Source organism: Taurulus bubalis (genome assembly GCF_910589615.1).
Source record: "Taurulus bubalis genome assembly, chromosome: 14".
Taxonomy (NCBI): domain Eukaryota; kingdom Metazoa; phylum Chordata; class Actinopteri; order Perciformes; family Cottidae; genus Taurulus; species Taurulus bubalis.
Window position 1 is genome coordinate 27,011,169 of NC_136602.1, and position 26,272 is coordinate 27,037,440.

Consider the following 26,272-nt stretch of genomic DNA (forward strand, 5'->3'; position numbering starts at 1 on the left):
TTTCCATTCAAATGGAAGCATCTCATTCTGCCCCAAGGCCCATTAGAGTGAAGCTGATTGGGTGGAGAGCGTTAGAGAGGGAAAAGCAGCCAACCTGTTCTTCTTGGAGTGCTCGTCCTTCCCCTTCTTCACCCCAAAGATCCTTGTGATCAGAGTGCTGAAGAGAAGAGTGGAGGAGTTCCTAACCTGGGAAATCCAAAACAGAAGACAGTGAGTGTTTAGCCTCCTGGCCAAACCCTTATTGGTATAAATGCGGCGCAATCAGTCAGACAACAATGAAAAAGGTAGAAAGCTTCCAAACTCACAGCCCAAACAGGAGAGGTGAAGCCCAGCACGGCAGCCTGCATTCCATCAGAGACAAAGGGAATGACGTTTTCCCCCAGACGCGTGTCCCTGTATAGTGCCCTGAGGATGTTCAGAGCGTGGACCTGCGGAGACGCACAACAGGCAACGGTTAACGATTTGGCAGGGTCATAATGAGAGCTCATCGCACGGCAAACCCCACGATGACAAAAGGGGGCGACGATCTTTACCTCAAAATCATTAACGAGAATGTTTGAGAACACAACGTCTATCCGCGGGTCTCCAACTTGTTATGAGTTTAAAAATGCAACATGACCTTCCAAAGATGACAAAAGCTCCCCAGCAGCATTACAAGTACAGCAGCATTTGGATGCTATTCTAACAGCCTACAGCTTTGAATAGCCCCCACTTCATCTGAGATTCATAATGATTTTTTTCTGCTGTTTGGTTACAGAAAACTTTTCACTTTCGGGATAAAAGAGCTCAGACGAGTCACAGCAGCCACGTGGACGCTAATGCTCTCCCAGGTGAGATGTGACCAGGTGTGGGACCCGTGCGTGAAGCTGCCTGGTGGTCGAACCTGAGGGACGGTGGAGCTGCCCGTGGTCCTGTTGGCGGAGGGCACGGCCAAAGCGATCAGCTCCCTCATGGTCATTTTCAGCAAACAGCAACTGGACGACTTGGGCTCGGAGGAAAGCAGAGCCTGAGAAGGCAACAAGCATAACCAGCACAACAGACTGAGAAAGACAATAGAAAGTCACAGCAGGTCAGAGCTACCAACATCATTACTGTGGATTTGGAATTTCGTTCAAAGAGAACCAAAAGATTTCCAACCCGGGCCTCCTGCTTCTCTGTCCGGAGGCTTCGTTACCCACGATGCATCTTGACCGCTGACAGTTCCATCGTAGATTTGTGTCATTTTTTGTCATTTCCAAACTCGTATTCTCAAGCCACAACCGCTGCTGCCTCAAAAATGATGTCATTTTCAGCAGCGGTTGAGGCCGAGATGGTTTTGTCTGGGTTTTTTTTTTTCTTGTTTTGTGGTTTTTCCACCTTTTCAATAACAGGAGAAGAAGACTTTGAACTCGCTGCACTGCGAATAAGCGCTGCAGTAATGAGTATGCGTGATAGTTTTCAACAGCAATTACATTTTTACATCATTGGATTCCATACTGGTGTTCATATTGTAAGATTATATACACATTTGCTCAGATGCTTCGTGAGAAGGCCAGAAAGATGTGTGCGGATGAACCCGTCACTGGTTTAAGTTCACATGGAGCAACGGTAAAAGGGGTTGTGTTTGTGTGCAAAAAGATTCTAAAAACTACACTGTTTCTTTAAAGTCAAGGTAATGATGCAATGTTATTTACCCGTCAAGATATTCTGAAAAAAAAGAGAACAAAGAGAAGCTACTGTATATCATGTACCCTGTGATAGGTAGCTATTGAAATACACTGTATTGCAGCGTTTCCCAAAAGATCTTTTGACCCACTTAAAAAAAACATTGCAGACCCAATTCCCAAGAGGCCTCATCTATAAATCATGAGAAGAGTAAATTAACCGTCCTGATCAACTTTAATGCCATGTCCACATTATGAACTTGAATAAAGTCCAGCCCCGTGTGGTGTCCCACATGTGACCTTATTTAGGGAAGAATATGTACAGTAGTCTGGTCTCGCAGCTTCAACGAGATAAGTCACTTACGGCACTTTTTGGCCGTGTGGTCTTCCTAATAATATATTTTCACAGTCTTATACTTCTGCAGTTTTACAAAAACATGTGATTTCCTTGATGTGAAAATCACCTTTTTAAATTGACAAACATCCGATGTGTAATTCATAGCACAATGCAAACGCCGCTGGCTGCCCTGCATGTTTGTTCTTGGTTGTCCACCAGAAGGACTTTGAACACACACCTTTCCCATGTGGCTCAACCGTAAATTGCAGATAGAAATGTATATGTGACAAAAGACCGGAGAAGAGATGCAATATAACCTCCTGCGAGCTACAGCTCACACAAGCAAATCAATGTAACAGTTACATTTACTTGTTTTGTGGTAAAACTTGTTGCAGTAAAGCCTTCACCGTTTACGTATGATATCACATTAAGACACAGCTAAGCGTTAACACATGTTTGCCAATACATGAGGGCTTCAGCGAGTGACATCATGTGCATGTGCCAGGAGAGGGGTCGGGAATGTGAGAGCTGGGAGGTGACGGCAATTGGCTGCTGCGTGAGGAAGGAGTTATCTTGCTGTGGGAGCTGATGGGAGCCAGCTGTGTGTCTGGCCTGGGTTCTTGGTTAGGAGTTAGGCCTGGGAGGGATGGAGAGATGGAGGGAGGAGGCACAGTCTGGCTCTTGTGAACTCTTGGCGAGATGGAGGGAAGATGGAGGGGAGGAGGAGGGCTAGCCCAGTTCCTGTGAAGTCTGTCCCGGTTGATGCAGACCAGCATGAGGGTAGCCTTCCCGGATGTGACTCGGTCTGTGAAAGGAATGCAGCCCAGCGCCGCTCTGCCAAGGTGTCGACTTCTGCTCCTCCCCGGACCTCCTCCGCTCTTCCTCCTTCATCTCCGTCTCCCTTCCTCATCATCATCATCTTAAACCACCCATATTCGACTTGAATACTCTTCCTCTTTTCTTGCACTCTCCCTATATCTTCTTTTTTCAAAATGAGGAATCGAGTCGGGCTCGGAGGCGTGCCAGCGGTGCGCCTTGCACCCGTAACCACAGAAAAGAGCGTTCACACATAAAAACATGAACTCTGTCAAGTTTTGTTTTAATATCAGGAATCAAGAGGAAGTGGGGAGGGAGGTTAGGCAAAGATTATGACGAGCTGTTAGAGGTGTGCAGGACCAGTGGCTACTACAAGGGGTCGACAAAAGGACAGAGTGTGTGTGTGTGTGTGTGTGTGTGTGTGTGTGTGTGTGTGATAATTGTCTATGCGAGTGTGTCACAGAAGAAAAAAAAAGGCAGATGGATTAAGAAACTCAATGCTCTTCCAGCATGAGTGCTCCAAGAACTGCTGATTGCACTACTTTGAGGAGTAAACAAGAACCCAACAAAACAATCACACACACACACACACACACACACACACACACACACACACACACACACACTGTTGTATAACCAAACCACTGTCCAACATTCATTCACTAACCATAACCTTCCACGCACATTCCATGTCATTTTTGACCCAATTTTAACTTCAACTGTCACATGACCTCATGTAATAATTGAGAAGATTACACCTTGTATATTTTCCAAATTGTCCATATTTCCAATATTTAATTTTTTCCAACTTTTAGCTTTTTTCTTTGTCTTACTTCAGCCCATAATTTTGTTGAAGCTGTACAATTAGTTGTCCTGTGGAACACTTCCATTATTACAGCATTTATCATTTATACTCGTGTTATAAATTGTACCATTATGTACATAATTTACATTTTATTTTTACAGTCTTATTTAGAGAGGATTAGATGCACTAGCGATAGGTGTGACCATCCCCAGTGCACAGACTGCATTGACCTTTCTTTATTCAAATCTCAAATCAAAACCCACCTTTTCAGAACTGCTTTTAATGTGTGATTGTACGTTCTATATTGTTATTGAACAGCTCTTTTATGATGATGTTAATGTTTGTAAAGTGTCTGAGCATTTTGAAATAAAATGTATTATCATTGAGAGAGCGACAGAGAGAGCAGTATGACATGTAATGGTCCAAAGGCTGGAATGAAACCCAGGACATTTCTGTAATGGCGCTCTCCACAGGCAACCTTTTGATAATATGTATATCAAATAGCCCGGTTGTTGCGCTTACATTTTGAAGCCGTGCTTACACACCTGGATGTAGAAGGGGATCCCAGCGCTGCGTCGTGTGGCACACAGCTTGGACGACGGGTCACTGGATTTGACCTCCTCCAGAACCTCGGACAGCCAGCGGGCCGGAAGCTGCTGCAGGGCCGGACTTCCACTCCTTCCGCACACACAAACACACATATAATTAATAGGGGGTTTCTCTTTTTGAGTGAGTATTTAAGATGGAAAGTTATGCTGTACACACTGCATGACTTTGATCTCATACAATAAATCAAGGTGAGTCTCATGAATCTCTTGGATTAATGGTCTAAATACATAACTAATATTAATTAACCTCTTGGGCCCCAAGCTTATCCATGACAATGTACCCATGACCTTTAGCTAACAATTTAAAGATAACCGCCAGATAACTGTTAAAATTACAGAAGAAAAAGAAGTGACAGGCTTTTGTCAACAGTAGACTCACGAGCAGTACTGTGACGGAGAGGATTTCCGATCTTTCAGCAGATTTGGAGCCAAAAGAAGCATAAAGAAAAGTAATTTGTAGTATTTTCCGTTGCAATCGATGAGAGCACTGACATTACAGATGTCAGTGAGAAGGATGTAGAGTTGGAATAGTTTACGAAAAGTAATGGACGAAGAGTTCAAATAAAAAGCTAACAGTAATGAATATATGGTTTAAATAGCTAGCTTAAAGTAATGAATATATGGTTTAAATAGTTAGCTTAAAGTAATGAATATATGGTTTAAATAGCTAGCTTAAAGTAATGAATATATGGTTTAAATAGCTAGCTTAAAGTAATGAATATATGGTTTAAATAGCTAGCTTAAAGTAATGAATATATGGTTTAAATAGCTAGCTTAAAGTAATTAATATATGGTTTAAATAGTTAGCTTAAAGTAATGAATATATGGTTTAAATAGCTAGCTTAAAGTAATGAATATATGGTTTAAATAGCTAGCTTAAAGTAATGAATATATGGTTTAAATAGTTAGCTTAAAGTAATGAATATATGGTTTAAATAGCTAGCTTAAAGTAATGAATATATGGTTTAAATAGTTAGCTTAAAGTAATGAATATATGGTTTAAATAGCTAGCTTAAAGTAATGAATATATGGTTTAAATAGCTGGCGTAATGTAATGGATAAATGGTTAAAAAAAGATTTGAGAGTTGAATTGCATTAAAAAACATTGGAATTTCCATGTCAGTGTCATTGATAGTTAAAATAGATTGCCGTGAATACATTTGAAACATGATGGTGGTGTCGATAAAGGAGGACTTGAGTTCATCCCATACGGGATGCGTCTTTGTTGGGAAACACTGTTGTAAACCATTACAGATATAAATGCACATGCCTTAACAGGGAACCCAGTTAAAGAGAGACCAAAAAAAGAGAAAGTGAAGAGAGATGGAAAAGAAATGTCAAATTCAAAAAAGTGAACTGGGGGGAAATGGTGAGAGGGCGAGAGACTTAGAGACGGAGTGAGAGAGTGCAAACACAGTGGAACACTCCAGATCCCTCGGTAGAGCACCAAAAGGCCGCGGTGAAGCACTCCGCAATCAACACCCCATAACCCAGCCTGCATACCGTCCACACACTGCTCTTCCCCTTCTGAAAACACACACACACACACACACACACACACACACACACACACACACACACGCGTGAACCCCAGCACTCCTCCACACAACCACTAGAATTTCGCCCTCGTTACACAACACGCGACTGCTTTCTGCACGAGAACAAAACAAGTGACTTTTGTTTTAACTGCTCGGCGCTGATGTTGAAGATGTTATCGCCGTTCTAAAAAAACAAAACATTTAAGGAATGGAATACTTTCCTTCCAAGATCATGAAGCGATTATTAACATCAACCTGATGTCTAGACAGCAGCGAGGAAGCTCCAGCCAGCAGCTGTCTAGTTTAGCACAAAGACTGCAAACAGCAACCCTCTAACCGATAACCACTTACAACCTGTCATTTTCTTTGCATGTTTTTCTTCTTCTGGTAGTTTGTTTCTTTGCTTTCCATTTGGACAGAGCCAGGCCCCATTGTTTCCAGTCTTTGTTCCAAGCCAACCAACTGCTGGCTGTCGCTTCATGATTGGCATGCAGACGTTGATATCAATGTTCTCATCGAGCCATGTGCAAGAAAGCAACCTTGTTTCTTTAAACACCGCTGCACCAAACAGAAACGACAACATTCCAAGTTATGTGGTGGAACTTTCCACGACGAACAACGATGCAGGGAAGTCTGGTTGTCTCAAAGGTAGCCGGACTCGGCGCCATCGTCCCGACCCAAACTTGAGCTCAGTGACATATCTCGGAAGCCCGTGCTGCAGCTGAAGATTCTGTGCAGAGGTGCCGTGCAGGCGAAAAACCTGTTTTGTCAAGAAATAGTCCCAACATGCGACTCCCCCTGAAATCACACATTTAGACTTCTACATTTTCAATAACAAATAAGATGCTACGTGTTGGAGTTGCCGGGAAGTGTAATCAGTCAGTTGGAGAGAACCAGACATTTCGCCCTGCCTCCAGTCTGTATGCTAAGCTAGGCTATCCACTTCCAGGCTCATCTCTGTACCAACCAGAGACATGACATTGTAATCAATCTTCTCATTTCATCAAATAAGCACATTTCCCAAAATATTGACCATTTCCTTTAATTAAATAATCTCCGTTGTCTGTCCAGAAGGCTCCAGATGACGAATAACACCAGTTAGCAAGTCTTGAGGTAAATAAGTATATTATAGCTGAGTAGTGATACTGAGAGGACTTGGCTGCTTGCTAATTACAAGGCATGTCATGATGGAAGCTGATGCCCTCAGCCATTCAGCAGTATTACCTTTCAGCCCTTTGCCCCGGAACGTGAACACACACACACACACACACACACACACACACACACACACACACACACACACACACACACACACACACACACACACACACACACACACACACACACACACACACACACACCTACCTGCAGAGCATGTCGGTAAGGCGTACAAAGCCCACATAAGCCAGTTCAAAGGCGCCACGGTGACGGGACTGCAGGAGCTGCTGACGGAAGTACAGGCCTACACCCTCCACCTGGACCAGAGAGAGAGAGAGAGACAAAGAGAGAGAGAGAGAGAGAGAGAGAGAGAGAGAGAGAGAGAGAGAGAGAGAGAGAGAGAGAGAGCTGTAACAAGAGCAATACTGCCGTCTAGGTGCCTGAACATATGTATGTGTATGTGTGTGCAAGTGTGGTATGGATGCATGACTTTAAAACCTCCTGCTTCAGCTTCCAGCAGAAATAGATGTAATCAGTTCCAGTTAAATGACTTAACTGCAGTCTAAATTATCATGTAAGGTTGCACACAGGCGACTCTCCGGTTATGAGAAGCAAAGCCAATGCGGAAGGGTCTTAAACTTGCATTCTCTCCACTGACCATCAGGGGGCGACTCCTCTGGTTGCAAAAAGAAGTCTGATTGTATGGAAGTTTATGAGAAAATGAACACTTCTCTCTTAAATTATTACAGTAAACATAAGCTCATAGTCTCAACTCTAGTTTCAAGTCTTCAGTCCCAGTTAAAGCCATTGTGAGTCAAATAGAGCATGAAGCAGAGTATCTTTTAGGGCGGGGCAACCTTGTGATAGACGGGGAGATGCCTCTACGTCACTCCCCCGCAGTCCAAATATGGTCACTTCCATTCAGTCGTTGCAAAAAGTCAAGACAGCAACGGGCGCAATCCAAGATGGCAACAGACAAATTGCCAAATTCTAAAAGGCTTCAGATCCGTAGTCCACAAACCAATGAGTGAGTCACGATGTCTACGTCCACTTCTTATATAAAGTCTATGGTTAACATAAAGTATAAAGAGCTAAAGAATCAAAGATGTAGCTAGAGGCTTCATGGACTAAATAATAAGGCTGCAACAAATTACTTTCAATATCGATTCATTTGGAACGTTTCTTTTCATTCATTGATTAATGATGTGTGATTTAGTCTATACAATGTCAGAAATTGTACAATAATACACATTTTCCCAAAGCCCAGGGTGAAGTCTTCAAATTACTTTGAAGTTCTGTTTGACCAACAGTGCAAAACCCAAAGCAGGCAGGCAGGTGGGGTAAGACATGCAAGCAAAGCTCCAGGTCAGCATCAGTGCTGTTGTATTGGGTTTCAATGTAACCCCTACATGTAATCTATAAATCCGAAAAAAAAAGGAACTCATTATTGGTGCTCTGGTCAGGATTTCTCCAGATAATGAACATAGATCAAAAAGGTCTTTTTGAAGCCGTCTATTAACCTCATTGAATAATTGATTGATTATCTAGTCTTAGCATTGTTTATTAGTATTAAGTAAAAGCATAAGGAAGGAAGTAAGTATCATGAATTGACAACTGTTTATTTATTGGCAGACATGTGCAACATATTCCTCTCTCTCTCTCGGCGCATTTCCACCAAGCAGTCCAGTCCAGTTTGATAAACATCATAACGGTTATTTCTAATTTTAACTGGATTGTACCAACAGAACCGCTCCAGTGGCACCGCCTCAGTCAACATTCCAGCCGAGCTGAGTCGATACGAGAAAAAAGACCGCAGACCACCAATTGGCCAGAGAGAATTGTCAAGAGCGCAACCCGGGGATACCCTACACAAACTCGTGGTTTGAGGATATACTATCTGTAGTGGAAACACGATACAGAAACGGTCTCGTGTGTTTTGCGCCATCCGATTGGCTCCTCTGATCGGCCTTCATAGAGACCACCGAGTAAACCATTTAGAACCAACATCAACCTGAAATGTTCGGTGGCTGATCGATCGGGGCATCCTTAGAGATAATCCTGACATTGGTTTCAGAAGAACTATATAACTAGTGATATGAGCGGAGGCATTTCAATGACTTACTGAGTGAAGCGTCAGAACTAATATTTACATGATGACGTGAATTGCTGAGAGCTTGGAAACCGATTGGGTGACGTGTCAAAGCACTACTGTGGATACTTCATGAATTGGCACAAAACCGCATGTCATTCAGACAGAAAGCGGTCCGTTGTCTCTTAATAAACATTCCAACTAAAAGCAAAGCAGTAGAAAAGATTCAGAGATGAACTGAGTCATCTGATCCCACCATGGCCTTTTCTCTATTTGGCAAGAAGAGTGAAGCTGCAACACTGGCTCCGCTCTTGTTTTTAGAGACGCCACTTAAGTTTTCAGCCAGTGAGCGTTGGGCATGTCAAGCGTGAGAGCGGCATGTCGGTGGCGTGACAAGTACGTTAAAAAAAGGATGCTGAGACATCCACATAATGGCCACCTTTGGTAAAACCATCCAGTTAGTAATAGTGTTAGCGACATTATTCCACACACACACACACACACACACACACACACACACACACACACACACACACACGAGGGCCGTGGCAGTGTGTAAACTGGTGAGTATGTTGCAGGTGAGGCGGCAGGGCGAGGCGGACGCAGAGCTTTCCGTGCCCTGTCATTTAGGCTGTGGTGTCCCCGCCACCGCAGAGGCGGCCCGGGCCTCGGCTTAGTCAGGGGTGGCATGGAGGGCACGGAGATGCAAAAGAAGAAACAAAATAAGGAGAGAAAAAAATCCCAAACAGCCCCTAAGGGGACGTGGGGTTAGACAACATCAAAACTAACACCGACGAGACGAGACGAGCAACAAACCCAAAAGGAAAGACGCAGAGAAAACTGGAGGAAAACGGCAGGAGAATGTGCTGAAACAGAGAAAGGATTAATGAAAGAAAAAAAGTAGTAAAAGGAATAATCGCAACAAAAATGAAGGGCTTATTCAGCCTGTTGTTTTTTGTTTTGGCCACATGACTGGACAATAAACTCGTCTGACCCTGCAGACCTGAAGTGGACTCAACTTAAAACACCAAAAGTATGGACTGAGTAGACCACAGCAGTGCCAAGCCCAATGACTTATCACATCAGAGGCCAGAGTGGACTCCCAGGACAGGGCCTGACCTCACCAGGGTAAAAACGGCAGCGACAGTCACTTGTTAGACGGCCCCGTGGCTGCCGGGGCCCAGACCGCTGCGGTGCCGAGCCGGGCCGAGCCGGGCCGAGCCGGGAACGCGGCTTCGCCTATTTAAAGCGTCCCTCCCTGAGGTTCCCCGGCTGTGTAACTGGTTAAAATGGGCCGAGCGAGCTCGCTGGAGGGTGAGAGGGGACTTTATTTAGACGTCAACTTCCTGTTTTGTGAACGTGCCCGTTTCCCAGAAAAAGCATCCATTTGCGGAGAGAAAAGTTTCCCAAAGTCTAATTACACGTATAGCTCGGGGGGTGGGGAGCGTGACAGTGACCCAAATGGCAGACTTCTCCCCCTGACGGCCGTCGGCTGGACAGCACTGAGGTGATGCAGGAGAACATCGTGAAGCTATGGTTGCATAAATGGTGCCGACAATGCAAAGTTAGGATTCCGATCTTTTGTGATTACGCAATAAACGCATGTCATTCTCAGCCGCTGTAGTCGAGCTGTAGTTGTTAGGACTTCATTTGGAATCAGGTAAATATGTCGATGTGTAATTATACATGGAAATACAGTCGATCGACAAAGCAATGTGAAGCAATTCGGGCATCAGTGAAAGTCAGACCAAAACTCTAAAACTAACGGAACTGAAGGTGAAGGAGGAGCGCCTTGGTAGCCGAGTGGTTACGTTTAGAGAATAGAACTGCAACATTGCAGGTTTTTGCAAAAGGAAGTGTGATATGAACGAAAAATATTTGTGTTTTTTTCACTTTTGGGGGTCTTTGGAGATAAAAAAAATATGTTATATAAATGAGTGTGTGTGTGTGTGTGTGTGTGTCCATGTTTCTCCCTTGGCTTCGGAGCAGCCAAACAAATGGTCTGCCTCCTCTGAGTAACCAAGGCTCCGACCATCCAGGCTGAGCTACGGCAAATAAACAACCCGAGCTGTCAAACTCCAGCTGACCAGCGACTCTGGTGGTCCGTCCCACTCGTCAGCACAAGTGCACTTCTCCATTTATATTTTTACTTCCTCGTCAGAACGATGACGTTGGCGGATTATAACAATCGGCCAACGTTGTAACAAAAATTGTGCTAAAAAATATTGCGGTAACTGATCATCAAGCAGGGTATGCTTTAGGAGTACAGTCACAAAATAAGAAATGACGCCCATCCACAGCTGTTGCTATCGCTACTCAGTGACAGAAACATTTTGGAAAGAGGCGTGTTTTGGCCAAACACGCCTGCCCGTGCATGTCATCACTGTGGTAGGGCAGAGTGACTGTCCGCAAAGACTTCGCCAGACCCAACTTTCCGAACACGATTGGAATCACCCCACTGAACGTTAACGGACGGACGCACACAAGTGGAGGAAAAGAAAAGACAAAAAAGGATAAAGACAGAGAGGAGCTCAGAGTTCCTCTCGACCCCGTGGTCCTCAGAGGAGTTTGTTAAATCATTGTGTCATGAGGTTGTCACGGGTTTAATACTTTCTACGTTAGCTGGAAGCATTTGAGCTATGCTGGTCCTGATTTATCGGCCTATATTACTGGATAAGTGAAGGTGCAGTTTGACATTTTGGTAAAAACATGAGGATCAATATCCCTCAGCGTCGTGATGACCACGCAAACACAGGGCTGCCACGAGCAGCTGGTTAACTTGGCTAAGTTTAGAACAAAAACCAGAAACTGCTAGCCTGGCTCTCTTCAAAAGTAACACAACCTGCCCACCAGCACCTCTAAAGCACACCAATTAACAAGCTACGCTACGCTAACTATGCAAGTGCATTTCTCAAAATGTTTAACTTTTCCTCTGACATGATTAAGCTCTTTTGCTAGATCATCATAAACTGCATGTGAGAAGTGGACACAGTTGTTGTGATCTATTGGTTTGTGGACTGCGGTTTTGAAACCTTTGGGCTTTCGGCGTCAATTTTGTTCGTCGCCACATTCGCTTTTTTCCAACCAGTGATCGGAAGTGGCCATGTTTCTACTGCGAAGAAGTGACAGCAACCTGTCAATCACAAAGTAGACCCGCCCTAAAGCATACCCTGCTTGATGGTCGATTTGACTCTAAAAGGAGTATCATTGAAGAAATGAACATCATGCTGTATTGAAGCCTTGAAACTAGATATATAAAATGAATCAAGAGGGGAGTAATTTTCTCATAAACTTCTATTGAATCCGCCCTTTTTTTGCAACCAGAGAAGTTGCCTAACCCTAACCCTTTTTTAAGCTTCTCGTATTTTAGTTTTATAATTTACTTTCTCTATTCAGAAGGCAGAAACTGTTAAAGTTAACCCAACATGCATTGCCTGTTCATTTGTGTATACAGACCATTTTAGTCATATTGTATTTAAATCAATGCTTTTTCCAAATAGGAACAGTAAACAGGAAATATAAATGTGCCAAAACATAACACAGTACAAGTAGTAAACGGACTGATGCACACATTCCCGATACATTCAGCACATGGTACAGAACAATCCTTCCTCCTTTCTCTCTCAGGATGGTAAATACAAGGCAAACACAAATGCACACACACCCTGTACCCCCTACGCAGACAAACACAGCCCAAGTCTGGTACCCTTGTTATTATGGACGTTCACATGCTGAACCGCTCAGACAACTATTCATGTGTGTGTGTGTGTGTGTGTGTGTGTGTGTGTGTGTGTGTGTGTGTGTGTGTGTGTGTGTGTGTGTGTGTGTGGCTCAGTGTTTTCCTGCTGCTGGTGGAAGTGATTTGGAAAGAATGCGGTGGAAAGGGAGGGGCGTCGCGGCCGTTAAACCAGCGGGGTCGGGCCTCAAATGAAAGTGCGCTAACGAGGACGGATGCTAATTGAGGAGCCTCCCAGCGTGGTGTCACAAACACAACACACACATAATTCCCGCGCTACAGTAAATACCATACCTGCAAACTCATAAGGGGTGAAAAGGGTGACAGCGGCAGGCGGGCGGGGGGGGGATTGGGGCAGTGACGTCAAGTCAGTACCGAACAGCGTCACTCGTCGAGAAGCTGACAAAATATGATCATTATGGGTTTTATTTATTCTTTTGTCAATACCTAAGTGTACATATACATATATATATATATATATATATATATATATATATATATATATATATATATATATATATATATATATATATATATATATACATACATACATACATACATACATATATATACATATATACATACATACATACATACACACACATACATACATACACACATACATACATACACACACGTTCAAAAGTTTGGGGTCACCCAGACAAATTTTCTGTTTCTTCGCAATTTCTGGCCTGGAATAGCCTTCATTTCTAAAAACAGACTGGCGAGTTTCACATGAAAGGCTTTTTTTTTTTTGGAGGGGCCATTTTGAGAGTCTAATCAAACCCACAAATATAAATGCTACAGATACTCAGCTAGGTCAAAGGAAGGCCAGTTGTAAAGCTTCTCTCACCATCATAACTGTTTTAAATTGTGCTAACATAATTGCACAAGGGTTTTCTAATCCTCCATTAGTCTTCTATGCGATGGCAAACACAATGTACCATTAGAACACTGAGTGATAGTTGCTGGAAATAGGCCTCTGTACACTTATGTAGATATTTCATTAAAAACCAGACGTTTCCACCTAGAATAGTCATTTACCACATTAACAATGTATAGTGTATTTCTGATTAATTTAATTATCTTCATTTAAAAAAAAAAACTGTGCTTTTCTTTGAAAAATAAGAAAATTTCTAGGTGACCCCAAACTTTTGAACGGTAGTGTGTGTGTGGTGTATGTGTGTATGTGTGTATGTGTGTATGTATGTGTGTATGTGTGTATGTATGTATGTATGTATGTATATATAAATAATGTATTTTGTAGACTTCATACTTACAATATGCAATACTGCTATACTATACTGAATATTGTTTTGCTACTACTACATTTCACTTCATAATATTACACTTATATCCCATAATATGTATAATGTACCAGCCTTTTTATTTGACCATATGATGTCATACTGTTATACCACTTTACTATGAGGAGACGTCACTGTTAGTCTAGAACACTGAATAATGTTTCCACCAGGAAACCTGAACATGCACACCTCTCTCTGTGTGACATCATTATAACCGCATAACTATATAGATTATAATTAACTGGAGGATACACTTTTTTTTCTACACGTAGATCTTAAACCCTTAAATATAAACAGGAGCCGGCCACCCTACGAAGGAAACTCATTTCGGCCACTTGTTTTTTAATTAAAATACAAGTTGGATAAAATCTCCACTTGTCTGCTGACTCGCCGCTCTCCTGGCTGACGTCTCACGCTGCCACGGACTCGCCGCTGCCAGTAATCGCACTCGCCGTCTCTCCCAAACATGTTAGCTAACGTGCTAGCAAGCTGACTAGCTTGCCATTAGAAAACTGGTGGGAGGGAAAATAAGCCACTGTAGACATCTAAACGCTGATTGGCCAAGACTCAATACGTCACATCAAAGATGTTCTATTGCGAAGATCACAACCTCAGCTTTTTTCCGTGTCTCACTCCAATCTCAGAAACGCTGGCCACTTGACCCCTCCTCCCAAAAACAAAAACTCTTTGGATCTACACGATTCACGTGGATGACATATTTTCATTTCAAAACGGCGAATTTCGCCAAAAGGTGACAAGTCTGCAGGTATGAAGTACACACATAGTGAAATACATTACACCTCTTTTTTTTAAAGGAATACGTTTGTGCTTGCGGATTTAAAAAGCCTTGTAGATCTCAGCGGACTGAGACAGACACTGCACGGTTGGGAAGTTGTATTTTTCAGATCGTCTAATCAATCATCATGTGATCGAGGTGGGGGAGCCGGCTTGGGTTCTCAGCAGAACACTACCACAGCTCAGCTGTTACAGTTTGGTTAGCCTCGTTAACCAATGCCGTTCCCAAAATGTGACTTCAAAGCAGTCAGAATAGTGACAAGACAGAGCTGGGAAGAGGAAGCAGATGTTTGGCGGGGCCCTCAGGCACATGAGCAAAGCAACAGACATAAGAAACACACACTGGACGGAGCAGAGTGCAGCATCACAATTGAATGCAATTCATAATGAAGGGAAGTGGGAAAGCGTGTCGCCCCCACACATCTCTCCCAATACCGGTTTCCAATACTTATGCTTTTACGAACATGACTGCCGCAAAGCTCACCAGCACCAGCGTCCAAAGATTTGACAAAGACTTACTTTTCATTATAGGACATTCCATATTTGATCCGCACACGCACAGACAGGGACACACACACCTTGGCCGGATGCTATATGAGGCAACGGACACATTCAGCCTGTCGGGATCTCACCTGTTCTTCTGTGATGAGTCCGGAGTTTGTGTCATCGATGCAGCGCAGAGGCAGGCTCTGACACAGCTGTCCAAGCAGCATGGCCACTTCCTTCATGCTTCGCCAGCAGCATACCAGCACCATCTGGGCAGTCACCCTGTAGCCCTCGCCGCCTGGAGCCAGCACACACACAAGCACAGTGACACATGTGCAAAGAGTGACATGGAAAAAAGGTTGATCATGTTTGGGTTGATTACCTAAGAACTTAAAGGTTTATTTGTCTTATGGTGTCATGTACCACAAAGCTTTGCAGTCAATGAAAACCAAGAGACGTCTGGAGCCACATCATGTCCCTGCTTTGTCGTTTTGCATTGAGTCACACATACTACATATACAACACACACATTGCACAGAGCTATTTTATATTCCATATCACTATAAAGTAACAGTAAATGATGTAGTCATTTAATAAGATTCCTAGAAATATTGAACACAACAATAAGATCAAACACTTCCCCCGTCAGGACATCCCTGGAACTGCAGTCACAGGCACCATTTACTTGCATTGTACTTTACCACCTGACTCCACTTCAGTCGCAAGGGAAAAATAAAATGATAGTACTGATGATACAAACTTTGACATTTTTAAAAACATCTTATCATTAATCTGGTCATTTGGGAAATGATCATGCTGCAAGTTTTGGAGCTACACTTCCATAGTGTTAGGGGATGTAGACAGGAAGTATAATGTTTCCATGGAGTGTTGCAGGGAGCTGTGCCATCAGCCATCCCTGTAGAACTATCGATGGACTGCTGATTATGAGAAAAAAAACTGAAGACGTATGGACATTTACTTGCGTTTTCCAAGTAAGTTGGTAGATTTTGCAACTTACATATTCCGACGTGTCTGTTTTGTATGTATTTTATTGTATTTAATGTCTTTTGTATTATCTGGAACTTGAGTCTGTAATAAAAGTTTGATTGTTTGATTGATTGATTGATTGTTGGTTCAGATTTGCCTGAGTAGTGATGACGTCCCGATCACCTCACGCAGCACCTTTGCCTCATGTCACTTCCTCCAACACACACTTTTAACTCCCCCATGCATCTGAACCACTGTTCGACTAGCGAGCCGTGGAAAGCTTTCCTTCTGTGTAATGACATCGGCAAAACAACCTCCGACTCGCCTGTGTTCGGTGACGCCGTGTGTATTGTCTGGGTCTGTGTGTGGTCATTCACGCAGTGTGTGTCCAGCTCTCTGGCACTTGTGAAGAAGTCATTGGTGTCTCTGGGCTGGATCTCCTGCAGGATCCTCTGCAGACCTGCAGACGTCTCTGTCCAAACACAGACACAAGAAACAACACGTCATATTCAGAATATCTCCTCATGGGAGGTGCACCACCTTCCCTGAAATAAATAAATATATATATTTTTGTTTTTTGTTAGCAGATCATTCTCCTGAACCTTTCAAGTTTACTGTCCAGAATAAACAGTGATCCCGGATAGGAAAAGAGTTCTTGCGTAAGGCCCATTGAGTAATGACTAATGTCGTAAAGATACAAACAGGAATGGATTGTGTCCTTGAAAAGCATCTGCGTATTACATGTTTAAGTGTTTATAAAAAAAACACAACTTGTCAAGTTTGTTTTCCACAAATTTTGGAAATGACGGTTGTTGTGTTTCTCATACATTGTGTGTGTGTGTGTGTGTGTGTGTGTGTGTGTGTGTGTGTGTGTGTGTGTGTGTGTGTGTGTGTGTGTGTGAGAGAGATGGACCTGCAATAATGAATATTTGATCTTTTAGCATGGCTTGGAGTTTTTTTGTTTGGTTTAGTTAATGGACACACTTTTACCAAAAACAGTCAGTCCTGTACAGTAGGTTAAAAAACTGCTGCATATAATGTCATGTTCTTAATACGATGCCGTTTAAATAAATGCACGGTAAGTGCACCGTAAATTCTATGATTTAATCTAGTGATACAATTTGAAGTTGTGATAAGAAGCAAACCGGGTTCTCATGTGCGTGCCCATCCCCCCGTGCCCATGCCCCCCCCCCAGGAAAAGTACTTGTCCGCCCTCTGATCTCAATCTGATTACCTGAGCCAGTATCCATGGGGATCAGTCCCTCTGGAGAAGAGCTCTGGACCACAGGGGAGACCACGTCAGACATACTGTAGCAAACAGCAACCAGCTCCGACACCACACATCGCCACTGCTCTGTCTGACTCAAAATCCTAAACACACAAAACGTACAGTAAGCAAGTCCGTTTATAACTACTATGGTTATGGCTGACTTTGCTGTTTGAATACACCCAAAAGCAGCAGATCCAAATGGGAGTAGGTGTGCATGCATGCATGTGCTCACTCTGTGTTTAGATTCTGCAGGACAGCAGTGATGCAGTGGACTCGCCCATAGAGGGGATAGGAAGCAGCTGCCTGCAAGAGAGACGACTTTGACCTCACCACCTCCGACTGCAGGCGGTGCAGCAAGAACTGAACCACTGAGGAGGAAATGAACGCAATCATTTGATCCATTGTATTCAGTGCCAACACAGACACACACACTTATAAAGTCTATGCATCTGCATCTTACCAGCCAGCGCGTTGAGCTCCAAGATGGCCGCTTCAGAGGGCTGGGTCGCTGGCGAGGAAGAAGGAGGCCGAAATTCGAGGCCCCGCTCCTGGGCGCAGTGTAACAGAGCCGGGCACAGGTCGGGGCCCAGGTCCGGCTGGTGGAGAAGCAGGTTGAGGAGGTAGGATGCCGTGACGCTGTCGAAGGGCTTGGTGCTGGTGCTGAGGTCCAGAGCGGCCTGAAGGACACCGCGCGTCCTCTCCGGGACCTAGCGCCATAAAGGCCAGAGACGTCAGTAAAACTTGGAACACACGCCACAGACTGAGATATGACTCTAAATAGAAGTTAACGTATGCGACAGAAATGTGAACATGTAATGTAAACAACATTTTCATGATGAAATAACATAAATAATAGTAAATCATGAACCTATTGCGATAAAAAACAATGCCAGTGGCATCAAACACATTCAAAAAGACATATCTAAAGAATCACATTTTTCATATTAACCTGAAGTCCCACAGCCGATGGTGGGAGTTGCCGTAGTAATGTGGAGGCCAGCTGTTTGACTTCCAGGAAGTTGCTTGCAACGCAGTAGAGGACGTTCTGAGCGTGGGCAGAGGTCACAGCCTCGCCGAGGGCAAACACATCGGGCCCTGAGGAGGACACAGAGAGGTAGAGGTGAAGAAAACGCAGCGAGCGACGGGAGGAAGAGTGAACGCAGTGCCAGCACCGGGTTGGCGTCAAAGTGGAGGCTTGCTGGTTCAGGCAGCGATGGAGAGATGCATTACATGACATGTGCCAAGCATCGCCGCTGAGGTGTCCTTGAGTAAAGCATTGAACTCCAAACTGCTCTGAGCGTGTTGGACGGAATACAACTAGGACTGCACCGCATGTCAGCGTGTTCACTTCAGAGCTCATATTGTAGTTTGGAAAAGCTGTCGTCATATTTTATGATGTCATCACCCGAAAAAGAAATTGAAGATCCTAAAAACAAAACTCTGAATTTTAATAAAGTGATTCATCGGATAATATATATATATATATATTTTTTTTATTTTTTTTCTACATATTAAAAAACAAGTATTTAATTAATATAACTTTTCAGTGTGTGAGGTCGGTGAGAGAGCAACTTTTTAAAAGCTTTTGAAAGGCTTAACACCAACAAATATGGATTGAAGCAGACAAAAACATGTTGAACTGAATTTTGAATATGATTACATGCATCTCTTTTCTATCATTTGCAACGCTCTGGAATTACTGGAAATGTTTGGAGCACAATCCCATGCAGCCACCACTGGAATCTAATTCTAGAAATACTAATACTATTTGTGTAACCTGATCCTCTGAATGACAACTACATGTATTTGGTACTGCCCTAAATAAAACACCATGTTCTGAGCAACATGTATATGTACTATGCATATTGTTTTACCAGGAAGACACATTTTAACTGTCTGGTATTGTGTATAGAAAGTGTTTAAAAATGCTGAAATGAGTGAGCTGCTTTTTCATAGACAACATCATCAAACATTGTATTGTGTACTACTTTTGCAACATGACTGCTGCTGCTGAGGAGCAGAAGGTGTACCAGTGCTGAAGGTGAAGAGCTCGCCCAATAGACACAGCAGGTGGAGGGACATGAGGGATTTGGAGAAAGAAGATCCGGGAAGCAAAACCTCTAGCAGCTTCACACACAGCCAGCCCAGGAACTCCTACAACACAAACACACACACACACACACACACAGTTCAGTTTTAAACCCAAAAGGACTCAGGTAGAACTCTGCGTTGCAGTGAGTGTGGTATACCTTGTACAGATGTAGTGTGTGTTGGTCTCCTTCCCTCTGCTCCTCATCCCTCTCCTGGATCAGTCTCTTCTGCAGAAGCAGAGTACTGTCCTTCATTCTACAAAGCAGCTGCACAGAAGAGGATTTCAAGGAATGAATCTAAGGATGTTACATAGGTGAGGTTTGTTTGTAACCTAGACAATTACACAAAATGCTCTTTTCTACTAAGCAGTTGATGATCATAGCAGTTGATGGCCCATAACAGCCGATTAAGTGAAGCGATGAGGTCAGCAGTCAATAAAATAGACCAGAGAGTCCTTAAGCATAAATTAACAGAAAAAATATCAGGCAGATGGTTCAGAATGCAATATTAGCCGTGGACAGACACACACAAACAAACGGCCGCATGATCTTCCCACAGGCTTATGCCCGGCAAAGATCATTAGTTCCAATCCTTGTATATACTGCTGCGAGGCCAACAAGCTGACTTCTAATACCTAGACATTTCAAATTCAGTGAGAAAATAAACTCCATAAAAAGAAAAAAAAAAGAATGAATGGTTTCATGTCGCTGGCATAGAAAGCATAATTCTTTTTTTTTTTAAACACCAAAAAGCAATGTGAGATAAACAGCTGACCTTCCTCAGCAGGCTGACTGTCTGCTGTCTGACGCCTGGTGCCTGGCTGTTGAGATTGGGCGGCAGGAAGTGGCGGATGAGATCCATTTCCTGGGAGGTCACGGCCTCTGTGCTGCGGTGGCTCTCGCACACTAACCCCAAAGCGTCCATCCTCACCTGCCGGGTAGGATTGGATGACATATTGGAAGTCCAAGACGCATACATGCCACACAACATTTATGGAAACATAAAAACACAAACAATTCTGAAAACAGCACATGAGGGCACAGACACTCACTTGATCGTGTTTGTGTACCAGTGCTTGTCGGAGCAGGGAGAGGGGCACCAGTCCTCCCCACAGACCCTCCTTTGAGGATGGAACAACGCCCTGGGCCCTCGCTGCCCGCAGGCACGTCATGAGAGCTCCCAGTGCACCCCTGCTGCCTGAAGGACCTAACGAGGACAGAGCAACAGTATTTATAGAGCGGTTGTACATTTCGTGGAGATGTTTTGACAGTATTTCTTCCCACAACAGAATGCTTTGTGAAGTTGAGACAGCAATGTGTAGTTGTTGTATCATGAGAATAACCAGAAGGGAAGAGATTGCAGATTCATGGGGATGCAAATGTGTGTTTTATGTGCAGACGTCTGCCTTCACCTGTGCAGCACAGCGGCGTCGTGTCCTGCAAGGCCTGCACCATGTGCTCCAGACTGGAGGGGCTGCAGCGGAGCAGCTTGGGCAGGAAATAGTCCAGGATGTATGTGGTCTGGTCCAGCCTGGCGCGGCACAGGACCTGCAGCAGGGGGATGACCCACGTCTGGTGCCAGCGCTCCATCCAGTCCCGTGTGGCTGTCTCGTCTGCTGCGCCCGCCTCACTGGCCAGCTGCGCCTTGTGGCTCACAAACAGCCTCTCCAGTAGGTCGCTGGCGTAAGGAGCCAGGGTCTGGTCGCCCATCAGACCCAGGAGGCACGAGGGCAGCTGGGGCTGGATGTCGAGCAGGTGGCCCGCCCCGTAGAGCTCCACGAGGCAGCCCAAAGAGCCGTACTTCCCCCGCATGTGCCACTCCAACCCCAGCAGGCTCCGGGTGAGCCCTGTGACGTAGGGGTCCTCGGTTGGGTCGTAGGGGTCCTCGGTTGGGTCGGAGACGGACGGGCTGGTGTGCTGATTGAGGAGGAGGAGGTTGCGGAACAGAGAGCGGGTCTGGTGGCGGACCCCGTCCAGTGGATGCTCCCAGTGGGAGTAGATGTGCTCCAGCAGGTGTCGCTGTAGCTCCGAGCCTCCACTGAGGGACTGTTGAAGGCGGGGAGGGCAGGGCTGCCCCCCCGCCTGCAAGCAGTCCAGGGCAGCGCTGCTCCACAGGGTCAGCACCCGAGCCACCACCATGGCTGTACTGGACTCCTTTATACTGCGACAAAGAAGAAACAAACAGACATGCTGAGATTATTAATCACTTACTTTTGTTTTAAAAAGGACCCTTGAGACAACTTCTAATTGTGAAACCTCTTCTACGATGAAAGGATTGCTACCTAGAGTAGTAAGAACTACCTGACATCTAGATCCAGCAGAGTGTTTGGAACCAACAGCAGCAACTGTTCCCACTGTGGACCTGGAAGAGCGGCCTTCCAGCTCAGCATGGCCAGAGCCCCATGACACAGGTACAGGGAGACGCCCGCCGGGCGACCGCTGGTACACAGACGCTCACACTGCCGCTGTAGCCACTGAGGGGCCGAGTCCAAACCCAGCGCCGAGCTGCGCAGCAAACTGCACACCTGAAACACAAATGACAACAACGTTTCCAGAGTTCGTCTCATTCAGAGCTTCTTGTCCAACACTCTCAAAAAAGCATGCGTAATGTGCACGATACAGAGTTCTTAATCCTCTACTCACCACGGCGGCAACTTCATCGCCACAACCCATGACGGACCTGATCAATAACACGACAGCCATGGCGGCTGTGCTCTGGACTGACTGGACAAACTCTTCTAGTAACAGAAAACAAACAGGGGAGGAAAGAAGTGAGAGGGAAGTGTGTACGTGGAGCGATTGGTGTCCTATTTACAAATGTAAATGGCCTTCATTTTAAGTGCTGGAGCAATTTGGGAAGATCAATTTAATTTAATTTATTTTGTACAGCCCAAAATCACAGAGGGTTTTCCAATCTGCTCATGACTTCATCAGCTCCTGTGAAGCCACTTAGAACGGATTTATCTTTTGTGAACAGAGGCTTAAACATACTGTGAAAACTTGAGATTTGCTATTACGAAATACACAATGTCTCCATGTAGCTCAGACTGATATGGTATATTATATATTACCTATGATCTCAAGGTTGTGTCTATTACTTAAACACAAAGCAGCTTACAAGAGGTATGATGAAACAGACTCTTGGGTCAAGAAAAGCATTAAAACACTCGGAGACATCAGGAGCAACGTGTGTCATTTCTTCTTGGAATTTAACACTTCTTGTAAGTAATACACAATTACTAAGGTTGGCTGTTGCTGGATGTGTCTGCATTTAAATGGAGGCAGACCTACAGGTCTACATGCAGCAGCTGGCTGCCTATGCCAGGCTGTTTAAAAAAACATGTTGTCCGGTTCGGTACCATTGGTGAGGATGTGCACGTAGCGGCCCAGCAGGCTGCTCAGCGTGTCCTCCGGCTCGCAGCAATTCCGTTGGGCGCACAGGCCGGCGCTGATCGTCTGCTGGGACCTCTGGATCACCAGCACAGACGTCTTCACCGCAGCCAGGCACGATTGCATCAGCTGGGCCTGGGCAATGTGACGTCCTGTCAGGCCACTTGGACAAACAGCAGGGGGCGACAGCGACACGCGGTTCAACACGAGCTATTACCTTGTCCCAGATCCCTCATTTATCATCAACATGTGACCTGGCCGGTGGGACTGTAATTTAATTGAAATTCACTTTCAATGTGTGATACTGAGACACAATTAAAGTACAAAACAGGTACTAACGGGCAGATATGGAACTCAGCTACTATACCTGTTCTGGTGCAGGTATTCACTTAATCCCTTGTGAAGAAACTGCAACACTACACAGAGGAGGAGGAGAGAGTTAATGAGGCTTTTCTCACTTAGTTTTGTGTTTTCTAAACAAGCAGGACATTTACCTTCAGACAGCAGTTTGTTGATGCATCTCTCGCCTGGAGAAAAGGACAATTATGCAAAAGTAGTTATTCTCCAATAACAGTTCAGATTTATATGATAACTGTGGTGATCAAAAGCAGAATGAGGAATACACCCACTGACCGAGAGGGAAGCCGTCCAGACAGGCAGCGACGGTGTCTACGATGTGCGGGTACTGCTCTGGAGTCGGGTTGGACAGACAGTCGGACAAGCAGGCAGACAAGCTGCTTAAAGTGTGCTCCTGCAGCCAGGCTGGTGCTGAAGACAAGGCACTGAGGAAAGCAAAACGGAGATGTTTTTATTGATCGGGGGAGAAACTCTTGAAGGGCACCGTGTGTAGCATTTCGTGGGATCCAGCAGCAGAAATGGAATAAAGTATTCATAACTGTTTTCGTTAGGTAGAATCATCTTTTTTAGTGACAGAATAAACCCTTCCAGTCTACTTGGGGAGCGGGTCCATGTTTCTACAGAAGCCCAGAGAACAAAACCATTGCCTGGTCTAGAGAGCTTTTAGCCATCCGACTTCCGTTGCTCCTAAAAGTGGTGTCATTATGGTAAGGCCGGTCTCTGAGCCAGGCTGACGGCGTTGCTGCGGGTTTTCGCCTTGGAAAGAGAGGAGTCTAGCGGAGGAGTTGGTTACTATCTGTAAACACAGCGCTAGATGCCGCCAAATCCTACACGCTGTCCCCGCCGGCCTCTGAGGGTCCTAAGAATGAGTTAAGGACCCTTACGTTTTTCGGTATGAGAGCAATTCAGAGGCGATGACAGTTTGCCCAACTCTGCTACTTGAACTCTGATATGGCATTTTCACGTGTGCCTAGAATCACACACCACAGATAAAAGGGAGGAACAATTCTTGCCGCTTGTCATTTGAAGACAGAATTAAATCGGTGCTGCTAAACGGGCCATCTTATCAGATAGCTGTGTACCTGGCAATGACTCGCCGCAGGGGGTTCTTGGCCTGCAGCGTGGTGTAGACCAGAGACAGGGCGTGTAGACAGGCCTGGAGAAGGGCTCCATCAGACTTCTCTTCACTCAGCGCCTCCAGCTGGGAACCTGCCTGCAGCAGAACGGACACACAATGGTCACCTACTGCATTCCATCCAGAATAGTTTGGAAAATAATGGGAAGTAAACACGCACTAAACCTGGTGTTACAAAACGTTATGATCAAACCTTTTTTCTTCATACTACTGAGATATATATATATATATATATATATATATATATATATATATCTTTATATATACACTATATCATTGTCTGAGGAGGACAAACCATTGTACATTTCTTGTAGTCTATAAAGTCAACATAATGTTGCATGTTGAACTTTTTTAATTTATTTCCTCTTTTATTACATTGCTCCCAACCAACCTTTTTAACCAGCTGGATCTGCTGCATCGGCTCCGACAGCTCCAAGCAGGACTGCAGGGTCTGGGCGACCTGCCGGACTCCATCCTCTCCTCCATCCACAGAGAGGGACACTAGAAAGATCGAATAATAGACCTTAAACACACTTAATACAGAGATAGATATAGATATATATAAAATGCAGCAGTGGAGTGTAGAGGGAGGTTCCCAGACTTTTTCAAGCCAAGGACTCTGAACCGGACCCCCATTGGTTATAGGATGACAGGCAAAAGGATGACTGACTTTGTTTTTAAATCACCCGTAGCAACGTGGTCACATTACCTATCAGCGTGTGTAGTTTCTCCTCATCCAGAACCACTGCCTCCACTTTAGCTGTCGTCTTCCTCTTTACCACCATGACTTGGCTGCGTGAGGCGCACAGCACCAGTTAGTTACTTCCCTCCGTTTGTCTAAAACATTAGTTCGAACTGTACAAGTCTTCTACGTAGCTGGTTATGGACAATACAAGCCACAGGGTTAGGGCTATCAGGGTTATCAGGGTTAGGGCTATCAGGGTTAGGGTATCAGGGTTAGGGTTTCAGGGTTAGGGTTATCAGGGTTAGGGTATCAGGGTTAGGGTATCAGGGTTAGGGTATCAGGGTTAGGGTTATCAGGGTTAGGGTATCAGGGTTAGGGTATCAGGGTTAGGGTATCAGGGTTAGGGCTATCAGGGTTAGGGTATCAGGGTTAGGGTTATCAGGGTTAGGGTATCAGGGTTAGGGTATCAGGGTTAGGGTATCAGGGTTAGGGTATCAGGGTTAGGGTTATCAGGGTTAGGGTATCAGGGTTAGGGTTATCAGGGTTAGGGTATCAGGGTTAGGGTTATCAGGGTTAGGGTATCAGGGTTAGGGTATCAGGGTTAGGGTATCAGGGTTAGGGTTATCAGGGTCAAATACAGTGACGTTAATCGACTGTCACCTTAATAACGGTCCCTAAAGGAAACATTTGTTTTGCCCCATGGCACACCTTTGCCCTGTCCACACACGCACACACGCACGCGCACGCGCACACGCGCACACACACACACACACACACACACACGCGCACACAGTTGTTCTCCTTTACTTTGGCTAAAAGTAACGTTACCGCTGCTAGGACAACTGCTAGCCAACTGTTGCTAAGCTAGCCGTCTCTGCGTGCAAAACGAAGGGAAACCCGAACGGAAACCGCGTCTGAAGCAGTCGACCAACGCAATGCTCATGAAGACTTGTAGTCGCTAAATAAAAGTGCAAAGCTGAGTAACAGTAGCTAGTTCACCTCAATCCAGCATGAGGTTCACACTTGAAGCTCTTCTGTTT

At 44.7% G+C, this 26,272-nt stretch overlaps 1 protein-coding gene across 1 annotated transcript in view; it reads right to left on the minus strand.

Moving 5' to 3' along the window:
* thada (THADA armadillo repeat containing) overlaps positions 1-25,332 on the minus strand; it is a gene marked incomplete at its 5' end in the record, with an annotated part of 77,134 nt that extends 51,802 nt beyond the window's left edge. The window contains 25 exons of the mRNA XM_079229429.1: positions 95-186; positions 306-428; positions 884-1,006; positions 4,147-4,279; positions 7,113-7,222; positions 15,465-15,616; positions 16,631-16,777; positions 17,540-17,676; positions 17,808-17,943; positions 18,036-18,282; positions 18,525-18,670; positions 19,606-19,729; positions 19,825-19,932; positions 20,441-20,596; positions 20,718-20,872; positions 21,078-21,826; positions 21,967-22,190; positions 22,309-22,403; positions 23,025-23,218; positions 23,423-23,471; positions 23,550-23,582; positions 23,689-23,837; positions 24,495-24,625; positions 24,939-25,048; positions 25,257-25,332. Coding sequence (XP_079085555.1) covers positions 95-186; positions 306-428; positions 884-1,006; positions 4,147-4,279; positions 7,113-7,222; positions 15,465-15,616; positions 16,631-16,777; positions 17,540-17,676; positions 17,808-17,943; positions 18,036-18,282; positions 18,525-18,670; positions 19,606-19,729; positions 19,825-19,932; positions 20,441-20,596; positions 20,718-20,872; positions 21,078-21,826; positions 21,967-22,190; positions 22,309-22,403; positions 23,025-23,218; positions 23,423-23,471; positions 23,550-23,582; positions 23,689-23,837; positions 24,495-24,625; positions 24,939-25,048; positions 25,257-25,332 — 3,899 coding nt within the window. The remainder of the gene's footprint in view (positions 1-94; positions 187-305; positions 429-883; positions 1,007-4,146; positions 4,280-7,112; positions 7,223-15,464; positions 15,617-16,630; positions 16,778-17,539; positions 17,677-17,807; positions 17,944-18,035; positions 18,283-18,524; positions 18,671-19,605; positions 19,730-19,824; positions 19,933-20,440; positions 20,597-20,717; positions 20,873-21,077; positions 21,827-21,966; positions 22,191-22,308; positions 22,404-23,024; positions 23,219-23,422; positions 23,472-23,549; positions 23,583-23,688; positions 23,838-24,494; positions 24,626-24,938; positions 25,049-25,256) is intronic.
* Between the last annotated feature and the right edge of the window lie 940 nt (positions 25,333-26,272).